The 21,676-nt window shown below is 38.5% G+C and overlaps 1 protein-coding gene across 5 annotated transcripts; it reads right to left on the reverse strand.

Moving 5' to 3' along the window:
• Positions 1-657: 657 nt before the first annotated feature.
• Positions 658-20,606, reverse strand: LOC105054832 (uncharacterized). Of its 5 annotated transcripts, none has more exons than XM_073246891.1 (14): positions 20,366-20,606; positions 20,151-20,271; positions 19,909-20,069; positions 19,704-19,802; positions 17,764-17,937; positions 14,719-14,891; positions 14,558-14,634; positions 14,312-14,431; positions 13,967-14,054; positions 4,104-4,675; positions 3,807-3,990; positions 3,667-3,731; positions 3,373-3,583; positions 658-1,259 (listed from the first exon to the last, which is right to left on the reverse strand). In XM_073246891.1, the coding sequence occupies exons 1-14, from the start codon at positions 20,532-20,534 to the stop codon at positions 885-887; spliced, it is 2,589 nt and encodes an 862-aa protein (XP_073102992.1). In that variant the 5' UTR covers positions 20,535-20,606; the 3' UTR covers positions 658-884. The 5 variants fall into 5 exon arrangements, with proteins under 5 accessions (XP_073102992.1, XP_073102994.1, XP_073102993.1 ...); XM_073246893.1 differs by having other exon boundaries at positions 14,719-14,822; positions 17,764-17,946; XM_073246892.1 differs by having other exon boundaries at positions 14,719-14,861; positions 17,764-17,946.
• Positions 20,607-21,676: the final 1,070 nt, after the last annotated feature.

Genomic DNA, 21,676 nt, shown 5'->3' on the forward strand with positions numbered 1-21,676 from the left:
TGGATCAAAATTCTGTCATTGTCAACATTCTTATTAGTTGTTCACCAACCCCCTCTCTGACTTGAGCATCAGTGGGTCTCCGTCGGTATAACTCCGATCTGTGAAGACTTTATCTTATAGATGCTTTTCATCGATGACAGAAAGTTGGCCGCAATAATTCTACAGGATAATTACAAAAGAAAGGATCAAAATGACAGTTACCCATTAAAGTTTAGTGTAGCCCATGGGATCATTTACAACTGAAAATTTTACTACTAGTCCTTTCTTTGTCTGGTGTCCGTGGGCGTGGGGCTCTGATGCCTGCACTCAAAAACTGGATCGGTCCGTACAACACTGGTCCCAAACTATCCGTGTCCCGGTGTGACGAACCGCTTTACCACCTTTTATGACACAGTCGGGCTTACAGATTATGAGCCTCTCCACTCGCTCAGCCACGTAGGAACAACAAACCCGTCCCCTCTTTCCCCTCGGGCCTCTACCGTTGGCCTTATCTGAGGAAATGGGTCACTTGACGCTACTGCAATGCCTAAAATTGAACTTGCTTGCTAGGCCAAAATTGCCAATGGCCTTGTGTTTCTTGTAATATAAAATTTTTCTCATTTCTATACAGGCAGCAGAGAAGCCAGACTTCATTTCCTGGAGAAGAGTACACAAGAATATTGCAAATGTTTGCATTTCCACGCAGTATAATTTTTATTGTTATTCTATTTTTTGCATCAATCTTTACAACTGGACAAGTAACTAGTTGCAGTGTGAATCCTAAACAACAACCATGATGCATATAATTGTGACAAGACTATATAATGTGATAGGAAGCCATAGCTTGAACTTATTCCCTTAGCTAACAAAATCATTTTTTTTTTAAAAAAAATTACTCAGAAGAGCTAACATAATCTATTATTACTGGTCAAGTTAACATGACCTTTTTGCACCCACATATCCGCTTCTTTCATGCAATTGGCCTTTGTCTGAAGAATCTCTTTGACCTCCCCTGGATTGAAAGGAGGCGGCATCGTGCATGGGTTCGAAACAGAAGTACTGTAATTCACCATCGATTCTATCATGAATGTCCTCACGAGCCCTTGTGCGGGGCAAACCATAGATTCCGAGCACAATTCGGTGGCTTTCTCCGGCCTAGAAGGTTTATATGTTAAAAGCTTTGCATATTCACTCAGTAGATGGAACATGTAGTCATATACATGATCCATCTTCAGCTGTTCTTCAATGAAGCCACTCCCCTCCTTTCCCATGGCTTGTGCCTGCTCAGATTTACAGCATCAGGGGCAATTCCATATTGACGTACATGAACATCAGTAAGATATTGGAATGGCATCTCAGCAAAACATGTAATGCAGATAAATCAAATGATAGTCCGGGTACAAATTGAGAATAACAACAGCAAGTGACACTTGCGTTCTTATTTAAGCACTCACATTATAGCATATACGATTATTATTTTGTTCTGCTTCATAAATTGAACTCCTATTGGCTTCTATTTCAGGATGCTCCCTTAAATGTAGGTCTTTTTAGACAGATTCACAATTTCCACTAGCCAGCTCAGGTCAACCCATGCTTGATATTATATCAACAACTAGGGGGAATCAGGGTCCCCACAAGGCTAAAATTGTATCAACTTGTCAACACCAAAGCCCGATTACAACCTAAGAGTCTCATTATCTAGCTAAGACGCGCCTGTGCTCAATTCACTACCCATTTGCCTGTGGGCTCCATGCCTATGGGGATGGTACCCTTGTAACAAGGGGAATGGATGTGGCTTGAGCAATAAGTTTGGATGCTTTTTGGTGCACATTTTGCACCATGGAGTGCTGTGGTATCCTCGATGATCGCCACATCATCTATCCCGGAGATGGATGGCTGCTATTTGTTGCAAGAATCCAAGTGGTCATGCTTGGTGCCATGTGCGTGTATTCCAAACAAGCCATCTTTAAGATAGATGACGTGATAGTTATTTACGATGGTATATCATTGTGCCATGTAAGCATAGAGTCCTTGATCTTAAGCAATTGGCATCCACTCCCTCTACTCTTTTAAGCACATCTAGAACAATCCCAAACGGTAATGATGCAGATGAGACGAGCTTTAACCCTCAAAAGCTTTTCCTTTCAATGACTACATAAGGGTTCAATCGTATACAATCAGGGCTCTACGTTGCTATCTGCGGGGTACATTGGGCTGGGCTAGCCCTGGCCTCATCCAACCTGGGTGAAGGAATCCTTGGGTTGGGCCAAGCTTGGGTTTGTGAAAAATGCTCTAAAGTTGGCAGGTAGTTTACAATCTAGGCAACGCAGACCGAATACATGGTACCAATAATGTGTATAATATCTAACGGCAGTTGAACTCCCAACAAAAATTTGGAAATAATCATGCAATAACCTTTTTCCCATAATGAAATTAACAAAAAAAAAAAAATCTTTGATGTTTATTAATAAAGTAAGATAAGCTTCTACCTTCCTCTTAGGGGTGAAAGTGAATAGGATATCACCTGACCGGATCCGTTTTTTATTATCCAAATCTATTCGGATATAAATAAAAATTTGAGTATTGAACCAATATTCGTATCCGTATCTATATTTGTCAAAAAAAAATAGATATAGATATGAATAGATAATTATTCAATCCATATCCAAATATCTAATTCGATTTGTAACCCTATTTAATTTTATATAATATTGATTAATTTTTTTAATAAAAATATATGATTATATGAATATATTATTAACATGATTTATCATCTACTTAATAATATTTTTGATTTGCTGGTCATAAAGATTAATTATCTAATTTATATTCGTATTCGTATTTATAGTTTCAATATTCAATTTATATCCGTATCTGTTTTAAACAAATACGAAAATAAATTTTTATATTTGATTAGTATTCATATCCGTATTTATATTCGTTAGACAAAATAAATATGGATATAGATATGTTGATATCCAATTTGTATTCGATAAGGTTTTCGCATTATTTTCTTTTCCCCTTAAAAAAAAAGAAAAGGAAAAGAAAAGAAGAAGAAGAAGAAGAAGAAATTAACAGAAGCCAATCTAACTTAATTACCCCAAATTATGTGAGCCAAACCGATGCCAAATTTCCAATTCATGGGAATGGATTAAGCTTGGGCTCAGGCAGCATCAGGCCGAGCTTGGCCTTTTGTAGTGTTGGCTTGAAAGTGCGACCAACTCTAGCTCAGCCCAGAAGGTAAATGGATTGGCAGCATCAATGCTATGAATTGATGGCCCCTAGATAAAATAAAATCCAAGCCTTTCCAAACCCATAGCATTCTCCGCTCAGAGCACTCCAAAAGATTTGGATAACAGAATGAGTATAGAATGCAAAGATTAACATAATTACCTCTTGCTTATGGGAGTTGCCCCAATCCACCGCAAACTTGATCGACCTACACTTATCCCTCTCTGGAATGGGCCAGTAATGGCGTCCAGGAATCAGCCCCCTCGAGAAGAAATCATGGAACCGAGTCTTCACGTACAGCGTTGGCGAGTCGCACGCCAAAATATACTTCTCGCTCACCGACCAAGCCCTCCCTTCGATAAAAATCTTATACCTACCAATACCATTACCAATCACAATCACACTTCACAAACAATCCAATATCAGCAATTCTAACTCCTGCACAGAATTATATACCTATGTTTGCATTGGTCGGCTAAATTTGATCCCTTAAACCCTTCCTTTATCGTTCTAACCCAGTCCTGTACAGCAGCAACTCATCAAATCCGTTAACCACGCAAAACGATCCCAAAACCATTAATATTAGAGCTACATACCTGCTGGTATATCCGAGCATTCCATTCCTTGCCGTCGCACCGCATCACCTGCCGCCGAGTCTCGCACACGCCCGTATTGCCCTTCCAGTAAGCGTACGGCTCTCTTTTCATCCAACTCATCCTCTGGTTCGCTTCTCTCAGCTCCTCGCTCAGCGTCACCCACGGCTTTATATTGATCTCAGGCCTTTCAGATCACCAGTACTCCAGTAAACAAAAAGGTATGTATGTATGTATGTATAACAATCACAGGAATTTTCCAATTTAAGTAGCGAGCTAGGAGGAGTATGAACAATTTACCAACCCCAGAAGGACCAGTCCGGGAACACGATGTCGGCCGTGGAATCATCCTTGCAGTAGCGGAAGAGCGGCGGCGGCGGAGGAGAATCCCGGCGGCCGGCGTACGGAACGACCGGCATGTCGCCGCAGTTGAACATGAGTTCCAGGTCGGGAATGCGGCCGGGGTATCGGCTCAGCAGCTGAAGGATTCCCCAGAGGGTGAACACATCTCGGGTCTGGAACGCGCCGCGATACTTCTCCATGTAAACCCGGCCGTCGAGGATGACGAGCCGGAAGTCGGCGAACTTCTGGGCACCGGCCACCATGTCGGGAGTGATGCCGGTGTGGCTCCAGGGACGGAGGTCCTCGTGGATCCACCGGAAGTAGTCAGGGCAGGAAGGGGAAGGCAGAGGAGACGATGGAGATGGTGGTGAGGGTGGTGTTCTTCTTCGGCACGGGGTGGTGGTGACTTGGTTTCCGAGGCCGCAGGCAAAATGGACGGCTTGTGCTGCTGCCGGTCTGTGGGGCTCCGAGCGTCCAAAGAAAGTTTGATGAGTCTTGGAGGCTATGGCGGCCACGCCGGCTGTGAGGGACTGGATGGGAGAATTGCACCTTGGTGAGATGACATGCAAAAAGAAGAAATGGACAATGCTTTTGAAGCAATATTAATTATAAGATCTATGAACTCCTAGAGGTTTTATCATGATGTCAACTAGGACAGAAATGGTTACATGGCTGTTGAGGGGCCAACGGGGTTTAGGATGGGCTATTTTGTGTCCAGCCCAATGATGTCATTTAGACGATGCTGCTCATGGGCCCGGGCTCGGGCTAAACTATATTCATCTTTAGTTGGGCTTCGCACTGGGCCGGACATTTAAGCTTGCAGAGAGAGGATTCCCACTGCAACGAATGCCCGTTACCAAACGCAATTTATGGCACATGCCACGTGGGCTGTGGAATGCGTAAGGCAAACGAAAATGTCAACACTGATTTTTATTGCGCTGCCTTCCTTGCATTGATTGGATGGCCGTAGGGTCTTGACTCTCTTTTTAAAAAAACAGGAAGCCACTCTAATGACCGATAACACCCTTTTCAAGTCAAAGAAGCAAGCGAATGGACATCGTTAAACAAAACAAGAAAGTTAGGGTTCTTAGATGAACATCACATCAATCATCTTTTATTTTTGAATAAATCTTCTTATTTTATGGAAAATAAAGGTTGCGGAAGTCCTCATTATAATTCTTTAGCAAAGCATGTCCCTTCAGTAGGATGGAGGGTGATAAATTATAATCACATCGTGCACACACGTTCAAAGACACGGTTTTCTTTCCCGCTTACGTCAGGGGGCATATCCACGAATCATGCGTACTCCAAAAATTTTTTGTTTGGGTTGAGAATATTCGAGCTAGGCAAATCAGAGCCACACGTAACCTCATGAAACCAAGCCTCACGGTGCCTATCTCCTAATCCATTGATAAGTAACAAACAAAGTTGGCCTGTCATTTGGATGGTGCATGCGCCGTCCGTCGGATGGTAAATGAATTCCAAGGATACCCTCCACTTCAATTGTCGTATATCAAAATAAGCACAGATTTGTCGCACGTGCAATACCGTAGATCCTGTGCTGCACCTGTAGATGGCTACCGCCATCAAATCAAAAGATGAACGGCCATCAAATAGGACATGTCCATCTTTTGAGAATAACCATCCAAGAATACATGGCATTCCACAAAGGATCCTGGTTGTATAAAAGTTTTTGGTTCTGAAAGCAGAGCTCGGTCCATCTTGGAGCCTGGGCTTCCGTTGATCCAAAGAACTCTAAGATCTGTTTTGATGTAAACAGGACTTCCAAGATCGGTCGTCTCTCGGTGCAACACCTGATTGGGAATTTCCATGGCTGATCCCCAATGGTGAAACTCGTGACATTATCAGCCTCTGACAAAAATGAGTGGAGGAGTCTACGATTGAGACCTGATAGTGGCCGTCAGCAGGACAAAATGGAAGCAGGACAAAATGGAATTCAGGTCCACAAGGCCTACTTGCTCCACCATCAACAATACTAAATGGACAAAAAATTCAACTTCTTCTTCTTCTTCCAATGCAAAAATTTCATCTTCTGACCCTTTCTTACCAGGGTCCCAAAAGAACAGAGACCCTCACAGCCCTTGACTGTGAACACCCTGCAATCCTGGCTTTAGAAAATTTCTATAGTATGAGGGGGATACAAGATGATCGCTATAGATGCATAGCAGCTTTTAGAGGATGGAGCTGAGTTCTAGTTTCTTGTTCCTACCAAGAAAAATCACTATAGAGGATGGAGCTGAGTTCTATTTTCTTGTTCCTACCAAGAAAAATCACGATGGTAGGTGTATTGAAATTAACCATATACACAGGCTGCAGAAATTTTCCGACAGACTATATGTAAGGCAGTGGAGGATCCGGTTAGCTGCAATTATTCATCGTTCAATCGGCGAGAATAGAAGTGCCAAGTTTTTGAAGAGAATAGCATTACTCGTTACCCAAAAAACGAAAAAAGAATAGACTTAACCAAGTTGCTTCCCCGTACATGCACGAGGAACTCATGAAGAGCCTAAAGGCTAAAATCAGAAGGTTGTGCGCAAAAAGAAAGGATGGTAAAGAAAACTTTTAATTTCTTGTTTCAAAAATAAGGACAAACAACATAACAAGCATATGAACCTTAAAAAAGGAATTAAAAACAAAACATAACGTCTATGAGAAGTGATCGAGTGAAGAGAACCAAGACCACGAGAAGAACAAGTGCAACAAAAACGACGATGAATCAAGAAAAAGATTGTGAAAAAAAACTTTCAATTTCTTGCTTCAAATATAAGGACAAAGCAACAACGCAATCACATGAACATAAGAAATTTAAAAAATAATTTTTAAAAAAAAAAAAAAAAAAAACATAACGTCTACGAGAAGATTAAAGGGACGTACTTCGTTGTTGATGAAGCGAACAGAAATTAAGACCACGAGAAGAAAGAGAACGACGAAGACGACGATGACTCCTCTCGTCGAGGATTGAATCAACGCCGTGGTGCTCCTGGCCTTGTCATGTAACGGCCCAAACATCTCCTTCGTCTTGCTCGAGAACACATGCAAGCAACTCTCCATCCTGTCCTCGACCAAATCAACACCTCCTTCCTCCCAAAATCATACAGAGGCGTTCCTTCTCTCACGTACCATGCTATAATACAACAGGAAGACTCCTTAACTTCTAAACTATATAAACACCACACCTTAATACTAATCCTCTCTCCTTGCCATGATTTAATTCACATGAATGACCAGCTAGCTAACAAGGAGAGGAAAATGATGAGATGGAGGGTGCACCTGGGCTAATCCTATTTTCAAGGTGTGCTCGTCCGTTGGCAAGAGAGATCTACGCGTCTGTTGGATGCCCTGCTACGAAAGTGCCATGAAAGTTTCCACCCCCTCTTCCGTTTTCCACGGCCCTACTACCCTTCTTGCACGGGCACATGCTTTTTCTGACTCTCGGGTCATGCTGCCTCACCAGTCTTGGCCACAAATAGCAAATCAGTCGATGTCAACCCATGAGCCAACGGTTTATTCCATCTTCCCGTCCAATTTCTTGCATATTATCGTGCAAAAGTCTAGCATACTCCTTGGGATGCCATTGGGTAAGCCTACGTCACATGCACAATCGAGCACAAAATTTATACCTATTTATATATATATATATATATATATATATATATATATATATATATATATATATATCTGAAAATCAATAATATGAGGTCGAGAAAATTAAGGGCCCAGTGAAAGAGAATGACAATGTTACGTCAAGAGCACCACGCTTAATGAGATGGGTAATGCACGTGATGCAGAAAGTAACTAGTCACACAATTACAGGTGCAATTATAAGATTCACCTACCATACGGCATCATAAATATTTGTTTCTTATGTGTTATTGCTTATTTCCTTAAAATATATGTCATGATTTGTTTTCTTACATATCATTATTTTTTTTTTTGAAATATATTATTTATTTTGCATGAAATATATTATTTATTTTCTATGATCAGAGAAGCAGATTTGATTGCATTAACCAGTGATACGTTATCAATACCATCCATTTTTTCTCCTCTCACCTTTTGAAATCATGTCCAAAAAGTTCATTGGGACATCCTGGCAATTTGACTGGATAAAACAGAAGGAATATATTCATTCCAAGCCCTTTACATTTTCTTATCGTAATAATCATTCTTCTATGATGATAAAGAAATAAAATATTATAAGCTGTAACTGCTTTTGAAGTATGCGATCATTAATTTGTCTTTGTTTAAATTTTCCATACCAGGCCTAAATTTGTTGAACCGTTAAAACATTATAAGATACGTATATGTTTTCTATCGAACTAGAAACTGAGAAATTTAGTATAACAATATGATGGCAACGGTCCCAAGACTTTTATGCACCATTACGATGTTATGACTAACCATTTATAAGCCTCAGAAACCATGATCGCCTAGGCCCGCTAATTTTGGCTTCGAAAGGTGAGAATCCCCTTTTTTTCCTGTAAAAGAGATCATTGTCCCCTTGGACACGGAGCACCTGACTTTTATGTCAATCTCTATCATTTTTCTGTTCCACACCTCGAAATTTTTCTTGCTCCTCGAAATTTCAAAACAGAGCGCACCAAAGCTGACCCACCATTTCTCATCATACGGATGGAAAATGGCCGTTCATATCCCTTAGCATATAAGATAAAGGTTTTAAGCTAATACTTCGTTTGTTCTATTACCTTCAATGTTTAACATCAATCCTACCCATTCCAACCATCAAATAACAAAACATGCCAGAGACGAGAAACGCCACATGGCTCCAGTAAGGTGCATACGAACAAAAAACCAACCCTCTTGCCTGTAGCATGGGGAGGATCGGTGCAATTCACGGCCAAACATGGCAAACCCGAGCTCAAAGTTGCCAAGTCCCCTACGTGAAGTACGCCCCCCTCATGCAAGTTTTGGCTGTCCTAGGACTTTTGGGATCGCACTGCTTGCATTATTGAGCTTTTTCTCCTATTTGTACTTCCTTAGCCACTAATGGATGTCTCTTTTTTTTTGTTTTGTTTTTGACCATTTCTGCTTGTGGACATAAGACCAAACCATGCAAATTTCCGCACTCTTCTTTCTGCCTGTTTGTTATCTGTAGATCTATTCTCTTTGCACAGTAAATACAACGCAGGTTATCATCTATGGAACAAGATAATATGAAACCAAGTCCTAAGAATTTGTTAACAGCCAACACATAAAATAGTTGAAACAGGACATCAGTAAGTATCAACTTTACCCAAATCCTGTAATTCATATATATTTTTCAGAAGGCTTCGACACCAGCATGCCTCATAAATAAGACCCAAAAAAGGAATTATTTCAAATTTATTCACAATATCATATTTCTCTCTTCTTCTTTTTTTTTTTCCCAATTTCTCCCATTCTATTTGGAAGTACCTTTGCCATGGCGAAGAAAAAGAAAATTGGGGGAATTCACGAAGTTGAACAAGCTAAAGAAGAAACAAAAAGGCAAAAGAAATGAAGATAAAGGACAACATGGCATCGTGCAACACTTTAAAATAATTGTGGATTCCTCGGAAACTCCAAGACATCTTTTTGTAGTTCTGTTAATGAACTTTGTGACTTAAGAGCAGAGATATGTTATGCATTTTGATGTGGGGCCATATGCTAGGCCAAAGTGAGGGAGAGGAGAGTTGTTTGTCAAACAAAGCAGTTTCTTTTTCGTTGTCAAACAAACCGTTTCTTAAACGGTTAGTCATACGAAACCCTACATCTAGCTACAGACCTGGCAAGTTTAGTGATAACATTCCCCTACTCTGTAGAACAGGAGTTCTCATCATCATCTCACCAGTATTCTTTTCGGAGTATGCCCATAAACTCTCAGTTTAAACCACACATTTTTGGCCAAAAGAGCAAAGACAGGTGTGCTCTTAAAGGCTAGTCAACGAGAACAATTATTTCATTGAAAATTCTGTGCTCATCATAACATCAGCTTATATGATATTTTACCCATCACAATAACAGCATAGCAGATGCCCAAGTGTTCCAGCAAAGCAACAAACTAGTGCTCCACACCTCACACTCCACCATCTAATTTTCAAAAGTTAAAGCAATTCTTACCCCAAAAGGTGTAAAGCAACAGATACTATATTATATTGTCATATAGAGTTCAGGTCCACCCATGCATCTATAATTTCACTGCATTGTGAAAACTTACATGCTGCAATCAAAGATACCCTGTGATCATAAATTACCTTTGATAGACAGAGAAAGCTGCATGCCACAATAAAAAACAGATATTGATCCTTATGCAGCATGGACATAGATTAACACAATACTGATATGTTGACATGGCAACTCTTAAAAAACTAGATACAAGACATACAACGATAAGTAAATATATCCAATAAGGTATAATGGACACACTACATACAACAACATTAAACCCCCAATAATACAGTCACACTACGTATAATAATATCCAAGATTCACCATCTCCATACCGCACCCCATATACTAATAATATTTTATTACAGTATTGGTACGCAATCCAGCACAGTATATGATAGTGTACCGGGTGTCAATATGGTAAAAGACAGCATACCAATACAAGACCAATATGGCATGGCAGACCATGATAATATCAATGGCCACAGGCACCATCAATCAATCATCATTTAAATCCAAAGAGAATAATCCATGCTCCATAAAATGATATCAATATCATAAACCCCAAAATTAACCACCCCTCATTAAAAGGTCATACTCATTAAAACAGAAAAGATGGAATACCCCCGCCTTCCAAGAAGTATTGGAAGTGTATAATAAGTACTTAGACCAAGATTCACCGTACCGATATCAGACCCCATACCGATGAAATTCTATTTAATATTGGTACACGGTTCGGTACTGTACGGTAATGTCGGTACGCTTCGGTATGGCATACCGATATAAGACCGGTACGGTACGATACAAACGGTACGGGATGGTACGGCATTCCATATTTTAGACTCTTTTCTCAATTCTAAAAAATAGGAAATTTAAAATAAGTAACCAACATTTTTCTAGCTATACCTAACAAATATTGTTATTCAATGCATATCAGATATGGACATGACATGCACTTTGAAGCATCTGTGCTCCCAAGGATCATTATAGCGCCAAAGCCTGCATTGCCCTTTTTTTCAATAGATAAGGTATGTTGGCCAATACAGGACAAGAACAGGAGCTACAATAATGTCAAACCCAACATGAGAAGAATTGGACTTATCAGTTTGGTGATAGAACTGCTAGTGGACATTGCACTATCTCGGATTTCTTTATTAACAGGTCATGATCATGTGGAACATTCATTTCCATAGCAAACAAAGTCTAATTTGAACAGCATTTAAGCCATGTTAGGTTGGAGGGAGTAAGACTTTGGAATGGGAATAGAAATGAGTGACTCCCATTCCAACTGTTAGGTTAGAGAGAAGTCCCATTCCAATTCCACGAGGGAATGGGAATATTGCCCTAATCCCCTAAAATCCAATCTCCCATGGTATTCAAATCCCATTCCAATTTTGATTCTAATTCTGATTATGAATCAAATGCATCAGAGGATGATTCCTATTGCAATCTATTCCGATTCCAATGACGAACCAAACACACCCTCAAAGAGACATTGGTGGAATATCTCAATGTGCACATGCCTAGCACGTCAACATCCATGATAAATTAATATTGCAGCCTAACTTGGAAAAACCCTTCCAAAGTGCAGGATCAGAGAATAAAACATAGTATTTTGACCATGCAGATAAGCAAAGTATCAAGACATATACAGTTATGCTGCAGGTTTTTTTCAAGATTTCTCTTAAACCACACTAAAAATTGACACAAAGTGGTTGGTGTTAAATACTGCTAGTAAATTTAGCACAAGCAGGATCCCTTTGTCTAGCAGGAAAACTGCTTTCAACTCTTCCCCAACACAGAGATACTAAAACAAATCTCAGCACTACAGACATCCTACATGAGGGTCCACGTTACAGCCCCACATCAAACTCCACCTCCACATTTTAACTTCGCTCTACGCTGCTCAAACACAAGGTGTGCAAGAATAACCATTTCATTAAGAAAGTTTAGGAACTCTGGAGCGTCTACCTACCCTGGTGATGTTAATTGAAGCCAATCCTACATGTCAAGATCAGAGTAGCCAGTTATCCGAGTAGCCAGTTATCCAAGCGAAAGATCCACTTTGCAGTTATGGTTGGGAGCATCATATTTTTTGTCTTCAAGAATTCATGTCGATTCCAATATTTGGTATTTACTCACTCTAAATCTTACTGCTAAGTGTGGATGTTCCAAAGTTCTAAAGAATAGTCCACTTTGCCCTTTAAACATTAAGTAGATCTCCAATGTCCAGAAAATCCAGTTTCAGTGACCTGCTTCAATGTGGGGAAGAAAAACAACTCTTCGCATGACCAAGGCAAAAGTAGAAGAACTGATTGTAGCAAGCAGTGGTTAACTATCTTGAAACAGAAAAGCTCTCAAGGTCTGGATGTTTTGAGTACCAACAGCTGAAGAGTGGACTGTCTGTAAAAACCTTGAGAGCAGACTGGTAATCATGAGCCATGGTCTGCAAAATAATGTTCAATCCCTTCAAAATCAGTTTCTAAAATGGCCATTAACACAAAGCATTTTAATACAAGGCAATTAATAGCAATGTCACACAGTGCATTGTCCCGTGCCGGGATACCTAATTAACCCTGTTATCCTAAGGCAGCACATATCAGAGATGGGATTCATAGATCTATGACCATTCTTTCTGCTTAACATGGCAATACCAGCACATTGTTTTATGCAAACCAAAAAGAAGATGCCCTCTGAAGTGACCTGAAGCCAATCTGAAGAAGTTATATATTTTTACTCATTCTAGCAAAACATAAAATGCCAGTAGAATCACAATACCATTAAGCTCCATCGGTTGCAATATACATCAAAACAAGCAAACAGCCTGCATGAGAGGTTGGGTAATATATCCGACATATAACCTTTTATTTTACAAATTATGGCCAAAGAAAGCATATAAATTGATAATAACTACATCCGGGAATACATCAAAAGAGTCAATTTGTAACTGATTGATTCTACATGATACTTAAATTGTGAACATAACAAGGGCCCTCCATCTTGCAGATTTAACTCATCACAGTCAAGCTTATCATTCAATCAGTACTGATATGCATTAAAGGGTAAGATATTAAGAAAATTGCAAATTCAGTCTCATCTTGATAGAGATGATAATAATACGTATGTAAGAATTGTCATGATCATGATGAGGTTGTATAGATGAAATATCATCTCCATCAACAAAATGGAGTTGTAGGACCGAATCAAAAGGAATACATGCAGAGCTCATTCTTAGGGTGATGAAAGACACAAGCTACAATAATAACTTTCAAATACATTTACATCCAATCCACAAGAAAATTGCAATTCCCTGCCAGACTGCCTACAGCAACAGGAGAAATGCATGATGCATTGGACCTAACAATTCCAATAATATATGCCATAAATTAACATTACATATCATGAATATTTATTTAAACAAGTAAGAGTACATTTTACTTGATTTGAACCAGTAAGTTCAGCAGATAATCATTATGAACAGCAAAATGAACAACAGCCCCAAAAAAACAGCTGAAAGAACCATACTAACAATACAGAACCAAAGGAAGCATGTTAAAGACTGCAAACTCTACATGAATGTGAATTTTATAGCAAACACAAAAGAGAAATGCTTGAATTTCTGCAGCTGAGAGGAAAATGAAACTAGAAATTACCTTCAGCTCTTGATAAGAAACTTCCTCAGCCTGAAATTGAACAGAGAACCTATGTTGCAGTGACACAAAACCTTCCAGTAGCCTCCTCCTAGCATAAGTAACCATACTTGCAAATCAGGATTTTGTCATAAATGACAAAAGCCATCTTTAGGTAGACAATGCATCACGCTATGGCCCCTTAAGAACTAAATAATTAATGCGCAAAAGCATTTAAATGCACGATATGTTTACAAAGATATCTGAATAATATTGATAAAAAATTATAAAAATTGCCAATAAAACATCTAACAGAAACCATGTTTAAAAAAATGGAGTGAAGACAGGGGGGCACAGGTTTGTTCCTACTTGCAGAGAGATGACTCTGTAGATGGAAAGCAAGCCCCTTTCGCAGAAGTGCCTTGTTTCCTCCCAGTTGTTCCCAGGACCACTTCATGTAATCCAGATTTATTCCAGCAGATTGAATACCTAGCAAAAGAACAATCATATAAAGATTCTGTTTTTCCTTCATATTTTCTACTATTCAAAAGAAACGCATATAACCAATAGGAAAAGGAATGCTTGGTATGCAAAGCTTAACAAACCAGAAAATACCCGCATGTTAAAGTGGGTATATCACTAGTGGACTGCTGGAACTCTTTTGGTGGAACAGGAGCCGTATAAATTTGCAGCTGTCAGAAGAACAATATTTTTTCTACATTAGCTAACAATTTAGATATTATTACATTATAGTGCACATAGCAAATGTTACCAACCGTGTTCGCTCGAAAAGGACTTGACAGCTTATCATGCAAAGAAGCTAGCCGATCACACAGAACTCTCTGAAGATGATTTTCAACAGGAAATTCTTTAGGAGCATCTGCAGGTGTTTTTCCCAAAGTTATGGTAGAAAGGTACACTGGTTGCAGAATGTGAGAAAGTAAAGCTCCTGTGACATACATGAGCAGAAGACATATGATAGAAAACATTTGAAACTTGAAAGAGTAATCATAATCCTCTTATAGTGATAAGATCTATCACCAAGATATTTCAAGAGAAGACAGACAACAATACTTGCAACATATTACAGTGCATCAGATCATCATTAGGAACTTCCTCAGCAACCAAAATAAGCACGCTTGGAGAAAAGAATATAAACTCAATATCTCAAAATAGCAGTAGATCAATGAATTTGATCAACAGAACTACAGAACTCTCTCAGCAATACACTAAAAAGGCAAACCTGGAGAGCTAACAAGCACAACCACAACAAGAGAGATTTATCCATATAAAGTTGACAACTGGGACATACTACAATACAAAAAAAAATATCAACCATCATATATCAAGTAAACAAAAAGAATCAGTATTGACCATGAGAATTAAATTGAGCATTTCTAGAACACAACGGATATAAAATCAGTATTGGATAACCAAAGAGTTGGTCAAAATTCCCATCAACAAAGGAACTGTACTCACAACACAAATAGGAACAGAAACATGACTACAAAAATGGGTTTATCCAATAAAGTTAATTTATCCAATTTACCCTAGTTTTATTTTTCAAACAAAATACTATATATGAAGAATTTAAACCCACTTTGCAAATTTCATCTCACCTTTGCAATACAGAATAATTGTGGTGATATCACAAGAGATCCAGGCAAATGCTATGCAATTAATACAAGCAAATATTAGAAGTTTCAGACCAATTTTGAATTTGAAATAAGCAATTCCCTGGATCTTGTATGAGGTATGTCAATGTGATATTGGATCTTTGACCTTGAGATAGGCCCATAGAAAAATCAAGTACCAAACAAGCAAACATCAACAAAAAATTTGTGATGGAAACAGTGAAGGAAAAGAAATGCATGCATACATAGAGCCCATTAGGCCAACCAAAGTTAAGAATTACCTTAATAAAACATCAAGCTACCTTTGGTTGCAAGAGCTATCTGAAACCTTCACCAATATGCCAAAGGAGATGGAAAATATAATAAAACTGAGACTTTATACTCATAAAACTTGTGCCATCAACAAAATGCTTCTTCCCATATTACAAGGTTCCCATATCTACATCTTTTTGAGTAAAATGAGCTGCATAACTCCAATTGATTAATGCAACTTCTGATATTATCTCAAACCATGGAAAACAAAATGGCAAAACCTTTTCCACCCAGAGTATTCTCTTTCTCCATTCAAAACCTCCCTGACTAGAGCTTTGCCCTTAAAATATCTTATTTAAATTTACTTTCTGTTCGCATCATCTATACATACTAGGACTTTTATTTTTCGGGTGGGGGAAGGGATAGACCGAGCTTGACACAACATGACTTAAACCTGTTTGAACCGGGTTTGGGCCAAGGATTTTTCAATTCAGGCCAGGTATGTCAGATTCTTTGATGTAGATGTTTATATGAATATCTTATGAGTTTCAACCAACTCAAACCATAATGGTAGAGTACTTATGGGTCATATTGTTTAGTGGTTTGGGTCAGATTAGCTGGAAAGACGTCAGTCAATTCTTTTTTTCTCTTGAGTATGTTGTCACTTGAGTTTGTTAAATGTTCTTGGTTTCCCCTTTATGAGAATTCAGTGTTAGGTTGAGTAAGATTGCAGCTGATCAGGTCAAGTAGGGTGGGTTGGGTCCGGCCAGGCCAACCTACGAGGAGAAAAGTGAATTCTAACAACTTGGAGCACACCAGTTGATTCACTGATCACTTCCGAGCTAGAAGAACGAAAATGTGCTTCCACCTTCATATAACAAAATCCCTCAACTTAAACCACCATAAAAATCCACACTCATAATTCTGTTCTCCTTGTCTTTTCTATATGGTACCTTCTTTCTTCCTTTCTTCTTGTCCTCATCAGCTCATCCATACTTGCCTCCCCTATATGCAATTTCTAAATTTCTGCAAAATCAACATCTGCCTAGTTTCTACAAACTGAACTTCTTAGTCTCTCCTTCACCATTTGCTAAACATCTTAACCTCTTTGCAGATAGCTCAATCATTCAATTTTTTCCACCATAACTTGATACTTCTTTTACCCTTATTCTTCCAGCCATATTTTTGCAGATCTCAAAATGATAAGACCCAATCCTCTGCTCGCACCACATATCCACTTTTGAGGTTTCCGCATATTGAAAGGAAGCAAATCTACCATTTTGGCAATGAATTAAAAAAAAGGAAAAAGAGGGGGGGGTGCAATCCTCGTAATAATGAGTTATGATCCTTTGATAAAGCAAGTGAGTTCCTTGTTATGATCTGAAATTGACATATATCTTTTGGTGCTAGAAGAGGGTTGCCACACTCTCTTTTTCCAAAGTAAATATTGTCCGACTGAATAGATACCCAAACAAGACAAGCATCACAAATATCTCAAACAGCTTTCACATTTCCACCAAATTATAACTGATTTTTACATAACAGGCAAACCAAATCTAATTTCGTGATCATATGTGCAAAGTGATGTGATTAAGTAATCACACCCCAGTACACCATCACATACCAATTTAACCAAATTTTGAGAAATCATTAACATGCACATATGAAACTTATTAAGCCAAGGTGTTGGATGTTCAATTTTGTATTAACAAAGTATTTTGCTTCATAATCTGAGAACCCATTGGCAAGAAAATTAATAAACTAGTTCATATATGCCCACTCACTACAGTGAAAAACTGTTTGCAATTCAAAAACTCAAGCATGTGGTAGCCCAGAAATGTATTTAAATGATTGCAGAACTACAATGTACAAAGCATTATCCGGACTGGAAATCATAATTCAAATATGATTTTATCCAAGTCTCAAAAAACAAACCTTGAACTCCAACAACATTCCAACGAGTTAACTTATCAAAACAGCTCATTGATAAAGTTAAATCGCCACGCCCAGGCTTCTTTTGAACCATCCTAGCAACTCTAGGACAACCATTTGAAGAATGATCTCTTGATTCCTCCATATGAGAATATCCATTCTGGTCTTCAACTAACACTTCACTTCCTACATTGGTTAATAAGTTAATTATGTACAACATGGCAAAACAACTTGATCAGCTGCTAAACTAGAAAATATCATTTAATGATCAACTTGAAAATCATGATATTGAAAGTGCAAAATACATGAAGAAATATGAGGAACATAGTAATTGTGAGAATGATTATCATCTTTAATTCAAAAACCAATAATTTTAACACCCTTAATAATTTTTCTTTATGGCAACACTTTTTCCAAAGATGAAACATGTCCAAGCTAGGTTTGTATGTAGAACTTTTACCATTTAAACTTTCTTGTATGTTATTGTTTCCTCAGTGGATTTTAAACTTTTTCCTTACATTTTCCTTTTAAATTATGTGTTAACATTTGTGTCTTAGAGTATGCTACTTGATTTTTTTTTTTTAAAAATATTTTCTTTTATTTGATTTATTTCTAAATAGATGACTGTATAATTATTTATTTGTAAGCATTCTCTATGTTCTCTTATTTCTATTTGTTCATCATCAAATTATTTTTCTATCTTTTTTGTTTCCTACATGATAATTTACTGGCATGTGTTTACAGTGCAGCCATGCCTCAAACCACAAGAACCATGCAGCAAATCCTGCGGCTTCCATGAGTCATGATACTTCATCCTCAGTGAGATGGGTTCTAGGGTTGTCAAAACAGAAAAGCTGTTCACAAGCTAGCTCATGTTCAGCTCAAAATTAAGCTTGCAAATAGCTTCTTAAATTAGTAAAGAATACAGATCAAGCTGGAATTTTTAGCTCAAAATAGCTGAGCTAGAGCCAGGTCCACCCATTCAATTGCAGCTTGATATGGCTCATAACTTATATTTCGTATGTAACTATTATAAATATCATATGCATTTATATTGATGTAACTAGCCATTAAAAAATCTTAATCAAATAGCTGAATCACTTAGTTGTCATTCAGCTGTTGGATTAGCGGCCAGCAATTGATCTTTGGAAGTATAATACAATATATATGTTGAGAACCCTAAAGGCTTCCAATCACAATGCCTCACTACCCTAGCTTCTCTTCTTTCTCCCACCACTACCTCCACCGCCACCTCCAATCCTTTCCCACCTCATCCCCTTCTCGGAGAATCCCAAAGAACCCCTCCCCTTCTTCTCCTCTAGTGTCGCCCCCTCATCACCACCATGAATCTTCACCACTAACCATGGATCCCCTAAACCTACCTCCTATTCTCCTCCTCTACCACCACACTTTCACCACTACCATGGACTTCGTCTCCACCAACCCAAAAATCCCCTTACATCACCCTCTCTTCTCCATCTCCACTGCCCCCTTGCTCGAATCTCCCTCCCCTTCTCGTCCTACATCATCCCCTCACCTGCCATACACTTCATTACCATCAATTCAGAGAACCACAGCCTCATTAAGAGCAAGGACCGCTACCCATACTGCAGCATCAAGCTCGCAGCCTCCAAGAAAGAGAGTCTGATAGATCTCCCTCCTCTTCCCCTCTCTCCCACTCTCTCTTCCAACTTTTTTCAGTATCTACTTGTTTACCATTATTCCTGATTCTACTGATGTGCGCTATCGTAATATACTTTTAAGCTATGAAACTATTGCTTTAAATTTCAACTTATTCATGTTAATGTACCAATCAAATGTTGCTACTCACTAGCGTGCCAGATTCCTAGTTTCATTAAACAGAACCAAATTTCACAAAGGAAAGCCAAACCATAGCAAATAGCATATGGTAGATTAAAAAGATAGAGAGAAAAAAAACAAACCCATGGAAGTGGTGAGATTGGTTGACGGTGATGAATCTCCTTCAACTGGAAGATTTTGTGGGAATAGTGGCAGGGGTGCAGAGTTTGAGTGGACTCCACCTGACAACAGGGAAACATAAGCATTCATAGGAAAACCAACAAAGGAAAAAAAAAAAAAAAAAATCAAATGTCTAAATACAAACAGCAAAAAGAATTGAAGCCGTACAAGGAAGCTGGCTGATATATAGATGTAATCGCCAGCCCGAATTTATCTTGTATCTTTCTTGGCCAGAACGGTTAGTATCCAAGCCAAAAACCGTTCTTGGTGCATTATCTAGACCCAGATCACTTTCAGAAGAAAGACGTCCAATTTCTGAATAAAAAAACCTGTTTTCCCTTCAAAGTTAATTCGAAGCCCGATCCGAATGAGGACAGTTTCTTGCCAATAAAAGCTGGTTTCGAACAGACCTCAAGAGCGATCTCCGTGCAATTATCTCAGCATGGGAATCATTGACGACCTCACCTCGAGGGCTAAGAAGAGAGCCCCCAATGCACTTGGTCCCGGTCCCTAGGGCTACGACTTCCAAACCTGAAATCAAAATTAGGGTTTGGGGACTCGAATTAGGGTTTTAGGTATCATAAACATCGAAAAATACGGGGAAGAACCCGATGGACGAAAGTACCATTGGAAGGGGAGGAGAGGAGGAAGGCGGCCAAGACGGTGGTTTCTCGGCCCTGCGGCTTTCCTTTCTTGGGAAGCGAGCGGTAGAGGGAGAGGACGGCCTCGGAGACCCTCTCCCCCCATTTGCTCCCCTCCTCCTCCCAGGGCAAAGGGGAGGAGAGCGAGGCCATGGCCTCTTCTTGGGGCTTCCACTTCGAAGCAGACGGAAAAGGGTTTCGGGTTCAATTTCTAAAGTATTTTTGAAAGGTTAAATACGTTCCGACCCTCCCAAAATATTTCCAAACGGATTTATGGTCCCATGCGTAGCGGGTAAAAAGATCCCGATGTTATCCGTCTGCGTCTATTTCCATAATTTAAAATTATATTTATATTTAATAAAAAAATAGATATGAATATAAATAATAACTATCTAATTTATATTAAAATATTCAAATTTACATAACTTATATAATTTCATATAATATCTATTAATTTTAAAAAATATATAATTATGTAAAAATATTATTAATTTAATTTATCATCTATCTAATAATATTTTTGATTTTATAATTATAAAATTTAATTATATAAATTATATATATAATTATTAAAATTATATTTATATTTATTTAAAATAAATATATATAAATTTTTATATTTTAATAATATTTATATTTATATTTATATTCATCAAACAAAATAAATATGAATGGATATATTGGTTCAGATTCGTATCAAATCTGATTTCAGTCTTGCCCATTCATTCAGCAAGAATAATTACGAAAATCGACACCTCCAATTTATCCGCATCGCAAGCTCGCATGCTCTTTATATGTGATATAAAAATTAGATTCTTAAAAAAAAAAATTTTGCTTGGCAGAATAAAGCAGTTGCTTTGCAGATGAGAAAACAGTACCAGAAAAAAAGCAAATGCATTGAATAACTCCCTATAGTAGATGGTAGCATAGTAGGTAACACTGAAGAAAAGTGAAGGGTCTGATAAAATGTAATGAAGTAGGTAACAAAGAACTTCAGCATTAACACTAATGATAATAACCAGGAATTGGAACTATGAGAACTGAGATACATTATAGTTTCTGCCATCAGATGTGAAAATATAACATAGAAGAGAAGTGTGCCCAGAATATCAACAAGCGGAGCAGCTCAGCAGGTGGTAATACAATAAAGCCATGTCGTGTAATAATGTAGAGTTGATGAGGTACAAGCAAAATGAATATGAGTGTAGCAGCACCCTTGCATGAGATTTGCAAATATAAGAGGAAGCAACCTGTATGGATTACTATATCATCCTGGACCCTAGAAGAGGATTGAA

This window comes from Elaeis guineensis, chromosome 12 (assembly GCF_000442705.2).
Source record: "Elaeis guineensis isolate ETL-2024a chromosome 12, EG11, whole genome shotgun sequence".
NCBI lineage: Eukaryota > Viridiplantae > Streptophyta > Magnoliopsida > Arecales > Arecaceae > Elaeis > Elaeis guineensis.

Coding starts and splice junctions, on each gene's coding strand:
- LOC105054832 (XM_073246890.1), bottom strand. CDS start 20,534: ATGGCCTCGCTCTCCTCCCCTTTGCCCTGGGAGGAGGAGGGGAGCAAA. Junction 14,432..14,557: donor ATACCCACTTTAACATGCGG/GTATTTTCTGGT, acceptor TTCTTTTGCTAG/GTATTCAATCTGCTGGAATA. Junction 3,584..3,666: donor GCCGACCAATGCAAACATAG/GTATATAATTCT, acceptor TGGTATTGGTAG/GTATAAGATTTTTATCGAAG.